Source organism: Salvelinus sp. IW2-2015, linkage group LG15 (genome assembly GCF_002910315.2).
Source record: "Salvelinus sp. IW2-2015 linkage group LG15, ASM291031v2, whole genome shotgun sequence".
Taxonomy (NCBI): domain Eukaryota; kingdom Metazoa; phylum Chordata; class Actinopteri; order Salmoniformes; family Salmonidae; genus Salvelinus; species Salvelinus sp. IW2-2015.
Window position 1 is genome coordinate 57,128,369 of NC_036855.1, and position 6,000 is coordinate 57,134,368.

Below are 6,000 nucleotides of genomic sequence, written 5' to 3' on the forward strand. Positions count from 1 at the left end.
TTCAGAGAGAGGCTAGTGTGTAAAAGAGAGGTGATGGAGAGGGGGAGAGAGAGAGAGAGAGAGAGAAGCTAGGTGGGTGGGGGAGTGTTGTTGGTTAATGATGGGTGAAGGAGGGTGAAGGAGAGAGAATGTAGAGAAACAGAATGCTGGAGGCTAATAGAACACCAGGTATGACATTCTTTTTTTTTACTGTGATACTGTGATGTGTCAACTCACACCAAGGAGATATGATCACAATCCAAGATCACACCACAGTGAACCATACGGAAAAACCTAGTACCCATGTCTGTCTTTCCCCTTTCTCTCACATGCGGGGACTGTTCATGACCATGTTGGTTATCCTAACTGTTGTACTGCGTTTTCTTCCCTTCCACTGACCTATAGTGTTGTTCTCTTTCAGGTGCTGCTGTCTGGACTGATAGGAGTGGTGTCATGGAAGAGGCCTCTCTCTCTGGTGGTGAGTGATAGTCTAAYTCTAACTTCCTGATCTGACCTAACCTTCTCAGAGGGGATATTTGCCCAGGGCAACTAGTTTTCTAGGGCAACTAGTTTTCAGTGGTGTAAAGTACTTAAGTAAAAATACTTTGAAGTACTACTTAAGTAGTTTTTGTAGGTATCTGTACTTTACTTGACTATTTATATGTGTGTTAACTTTTACTTTTACTCCACTACATTCCTAAAGAAAATAATACATACATTTTCCCTGACACCCAAAAGTACTCGTTACATTTTGAATGCTTAGCAGGACAGGAAAATGGTCTAATTTACTCACTTAAAGAAAAGATCCCTGGTTATCCCTACTGCATCTGATCTGGTGGACTCACTAAACACAAATGCTTTGTTTGTAAATTATGTCTGAGTGTTGGAGTGTGCCCCTGGCTATCCATAAATTAAAAAAACAAGAAAATTGTGCCGTCTGGTTTGCTTAATATAAGGAATTTGAAATGATTTATACTTTTACTTTTCATACTTAAGTATATTTTAGAAATTACATTTACTTTTGCTACTTAAGTATATTTAAAAGCAAACACTTTTACTCAAGTAGGATTTTACTAGGTGACTTTCACTTTTACTTCAGTCAATTTCTATTAAGTAAACCTTACTTTTACTCAAGTATGAAAATTGGGTACTTTTTCCACCACTGCTGGTTTTGGCACCCAGGGTAACAACATGCGATGGTGTTGTCTGTGTGACCCTCTACTGTGAGAAGGCCTGGATTTGTGCTAGCTGGGATAAAAGCCTGTTAAAACAGATCACAACTCCAATGCCTTTGAGAAAGGATACTCTCAGCTCAACCACTGACCTGGCAATTGTCAGACTACACTAAACTAGGAACTGTTTGCCATATATATTGCTTTTAGTTCTGTAATAGGGACAATCTTTCCACTGTGTCGTCAGTACAGTCGCCTACAGTGTCAGGAATCAAAATGGGCTGAAATGCTTCAAGCAGCACAGAAATGACAGATATGTTTGTGCTCAGTCATCTTTGCAATGAGTTTTAATTCCTCATAAGTAGTTGTTTTTCTTTGTTTGTAATGCCGGAGGGTTGTATCAAAAACACTATACTGTCTTCAGAAACAGCTATGTTGTAGGTCCTTATACAGTGCCTTGCAAAAGTATTCATCCCCTTGGCGTTTTTCCTATTTTGTTGCATTACAACCTGTAATTTAAATAGATTTTTATTTGGATTGCATGTAATGGACATACACAAAATAGTCCAAATTGGCGAAGTGAAATTTAAATAATTACTTTTCTAAAAAATTAAAAACGGAAAAGTGGTGCGTGCATATGTATTCACCCCCTTTGCTATGAAGCCACTAAATAAGATCTGGTGCAACCAATTCAATTCAGAAGTCACATAATTAGTGCATTCTAAGTGTCACATGATCTGTCACATGATCTGTCACATGATCTCAGTATATATATACCTGTTCTGAAAGGCCCCAGAGTCTGCAACACCACTAAGCAAGCGGCACCACCAAGCAACAGAGAGGCACCGTGAAGACCAAGGAGCTCTCCAAACAGGTCAGGGACAAAGTTGTGGAGAGGTACAGATCAGGGCTGGGTTATAAAAAAATATCAGACAGAAACTTTGAACATCCCACAGAGCACCATTAAATCCATTATTAAAAAATGGAAAGAATATGGCACCACAACAAACCTGCCAAGAGAGGGCCGCCCCCCCAAAAATCACAGACCAGGCAAGGAGGGCATTAATCAGAGAGGCAACAAAGAGACCAAAGATAACCCAGAAGGAGCTGCAAAGCTCCACAGCGGAGATTGGAGTATCTGTCCATAGGACCACTTTAAGCCATACACTCCAGAGAGCTGGGCTTTACGGAAGAGTGGCCAGAAAAAAGCCGTTGCTTAAAGAAAAAAAGAAGCAAACACGTTTGGTGTTCGCCAAAAGGCATGTGGGAGACTCCCGAAACATATGGAAGAAGGTACTCTGGTCAGATGAGACTAAAATGTAGCTTTTTGTCCATCAAGGAAAATGCTATTTCTTGTGCAAACCCAACACCTCGCATCACCCCGAGAGCATCATCCCCACAGTAAAGCATGGTGGTGGCAGCATCATGCTGTGGGGATGTTTTTCCTCGGCAGGGACTGGGAAAATGGTCAGAATTGAAGGAATGATGGATGGCACTAAATACAGGGAAATTCTTGAGGGAAACCTGTTTCAGTCTTCCAGAKATTTGAGACTGGGACGGAGGTTCACCTTCCAGCAGGACAATGACCCTAAGCATACTGCTAAAGCAACACTCAAATGGTTTAAGCGGAAACATTTAAATGTCTTGGAATGGCCTAGTCAAAGCTCAGACCTCAATCCAATTGAGAATCTGTGATTTGACTTAAAGATTGCTGTACACCAGCGGAACCCATCCAACTTGAAGGAGCTGGAGCAGTTTTGCCTTGAAGAATGGGCAAAAACCCCAGTGGCTAGATGTGCCAAGCTTATAGAGACATACCCCAAGAGACTTGCAGCTGTAATTGCTGCAAAAGGTGGCTCTACAAAGTATTGACTTTGGGGGGGTGAATAGTTATGCACGCTCAAGTTTTCTGTTTTTTTGTCTTATTTCTTGTTTGTGTCACAATAAATATGTTGCATCTTCAAAGTGGTAGGCATGTTGTGTAAATCAAATGATACAAACCCCCCAAAAATCTATTTTAATTCAGGTTGTAAGGCAACAAAATAGGAAAAATGCCAAGGGGGTGAATACTTTCGCAAGCCACTGTAGTATGCAATGAACCAAGTGTCACTCCTACTCAGTACTCACTATCATCACCATTCTCCTCAGGACAGAGAGAAGAGAACCTCTCCCTCTCACTGTTACGAACCTCATGTGTATAATTCTCTAATTTGACATTTTTGCCATGTTAGACACAATCACCATACAATGTTTTCTCAGAGTTGCTCAGCTGTGTAATGAATTTCGCTTTCCAGAAGGCTTATGACAGAAATCACTATCAGAGTCTCTGAAATTAGCCTAAGAGGGGGATCTAATAGCCTGTCATGTTAGACTACATACAAACCTGTGTTCAGAGCCTCTGCACATTGTGGATTTACAGTAGCTCTTAGTCTGGTGTGCAGCCTGTGAATGGGATGTAAAATGTATGCATTGAGTCTGCAATGTGCTGCCAAGCATTGGTTTCATATATAATAGCAGCATGGCTTGAGAATGCTGCCTGAATTTCTGATGTGTCTCTTTGCTTGTGGAAGTGAGGATCCATCCAGTCAGTGGGCTGTATGTTGGTGGTAGTGGTGCATTGAGGACATGTGTGGAGCCAGTCAGTCAGTGTGCTGTTAGTGATGTGGTGCCTGCAGTGTGCTGTAATTTGTGTTAGTGATGTGGTGCCTGCAGTGTGCTGTAAGTAGTGTTAGTGGTGTGGTGTCTGCAGTGTGCTGTAGTGCTTAGTGTTAGTGGTGTGGTGTCTGCAGTGTGCTGTAATTAGTGTTAGTGGTGTGTGGTGTCTGCAGTGTGCTGTAATCCTAATTAAGCACACTGGAGACACGCACACCCTAACACTAATTACGCACACTGCAGACACAAACACCACTAACACTAATTACAGCACACTGCAGACCACACCACTAACACTAATTACAGCACACTGCAGACACCACATAACACTAATTACAGCACACTGCAGACACCACTAACACTAATTAACAGCACACTGCAGACACACACAACACTAACACTAATTACAGCACACTGCAGAACACCACACACTACTACACTAATTACAGCACACTGCAGACACCACACACTACACCACTAATTACAGCACACTGCAGACACACACACCACTAACAATAATTACAGCAACTGCAGAACCACACTACTAACACTAATTACAGCACACTGCAGGCACCACATCATAACATGAATTACAGCACACTGCATACACCATACACTAACACTAATTAAGCACACTGCAGACACCACACACCACTAACACTAATTACAGCACACTGCAGACACCACACACTACTAACAACTACTTACAGCCACTGCAGGCACCAACATCATCGAACATGAATTACAGCACACTGCAGACACCACCACACTAACACTAATTACAGCACACTGCAGGCACCACACACACTAACACTAATTACAGCACACTGCATACACCACACACCACTAACACTAATTACAGCACACTGCAGACACCACACACCACTAACACTAATTACAGCACACTGCAGACACCACACACCACTAACACTAATTACAGCACACTGCAGACACCACACCCACTAACACTAATTACAGCACACTGCAGACACCACACCACTAACACTAATTACAGCACACTGCAGCCCACATCATGAACATGAATTACAGCACACTGCAACACCACACACCACTAACACTAATTACAGCACACTGCATACACCACACCACTAACACTAATTACAGCACACTGCATACACCACACACTAATACAGCACACTGCAGACACACACACCACTAACACTAATTACAGCACACTGCAGACACCACCCCACCACTAACACTACTTAACAGCACACTGCGGCACCACTCATCACATAATTACACACACTGCAACACCACCCTACATAACACTAATTACAGCACACTGCAGACACCACACCACTAACACTAATTACAGACACTGCAGACACCACAACCACACACTAATTACAGCAGACGCAACACCATCACTAACATAATTACAGCACACTGCATACACCACACACCACTAACACTAATTACAGCACACTGCTACACCACAACCATACACTATTACAGCACACTGCAAACCCATCACTAACACTAATTACAGCACACTGGCATACACCATCACTAACCACAATTACAGCACACTGCAGACACACACAACACTAACACTAATTCCAGCACACTGCAGACACACAACACCACTAACACTAATTACAGCACACTGCAGACACACACACCACACACTAATTACAGCAACTGCAGACACCACACACCAACATAATTACACACACTGCAAGACACCATACACTAACACTAATTACAGCACACTGCAAACCCACACCACTAACACTAATTACAGCACACTGGCAGACACCACACACACTAACACTAATTACAGCACACTGCAGCACCACACACTAACACTAATTACAGCACACTGCAGACACCCACACCACTAACACTAATTACAGCACACTGCAGACCACCACACACACACACTAATTACAGCAACTGCAGACACCACACACACTAACCTAATTACAGCACACTGCAGACACCACAATACCACTAACACTGCAGACCACCCACTACTAATTACAGCACACTGCAGACACCACACACACTAACACTAATTACAGCACACTGCAGACACCACACACACTAACACTAATTACAGCACACTGCAACACCACACCACTAACTAATTACAGCACACTGGCATACACCATACACTAACACTAATTACAGCACACTGCAGACAACACACCACTAACACTAATTACAGACA

At 42.6% G+C, this 6,000-nt stretch overlaps 1 protein-coding gene across 3 annotated transcripts in view; it reads left to right on the forward strand.

The window, feature by feature from the left end:
* The window catches only part of fam189a1 (family with sequence similarity 189 member A1), a 140,420-nt gene that overhangs the window by 68,638 nt on the left and 65,782 nt on the right, over window positions 1-6,000 (forward strand). For all 3 annotated transcript variants that reach the window (XM_024003415.2, XM_024003414.2, XM_024003413.2), the window contains exon 2: window positions 401-457. In XM_024003415.2, coding sequence (XP_023859183.1) covers window positions 401-457 — 57 coding nt within the window. The remainder of the gene's footprint in view (window positions 1-400; window positions 458-6,000) is intronic.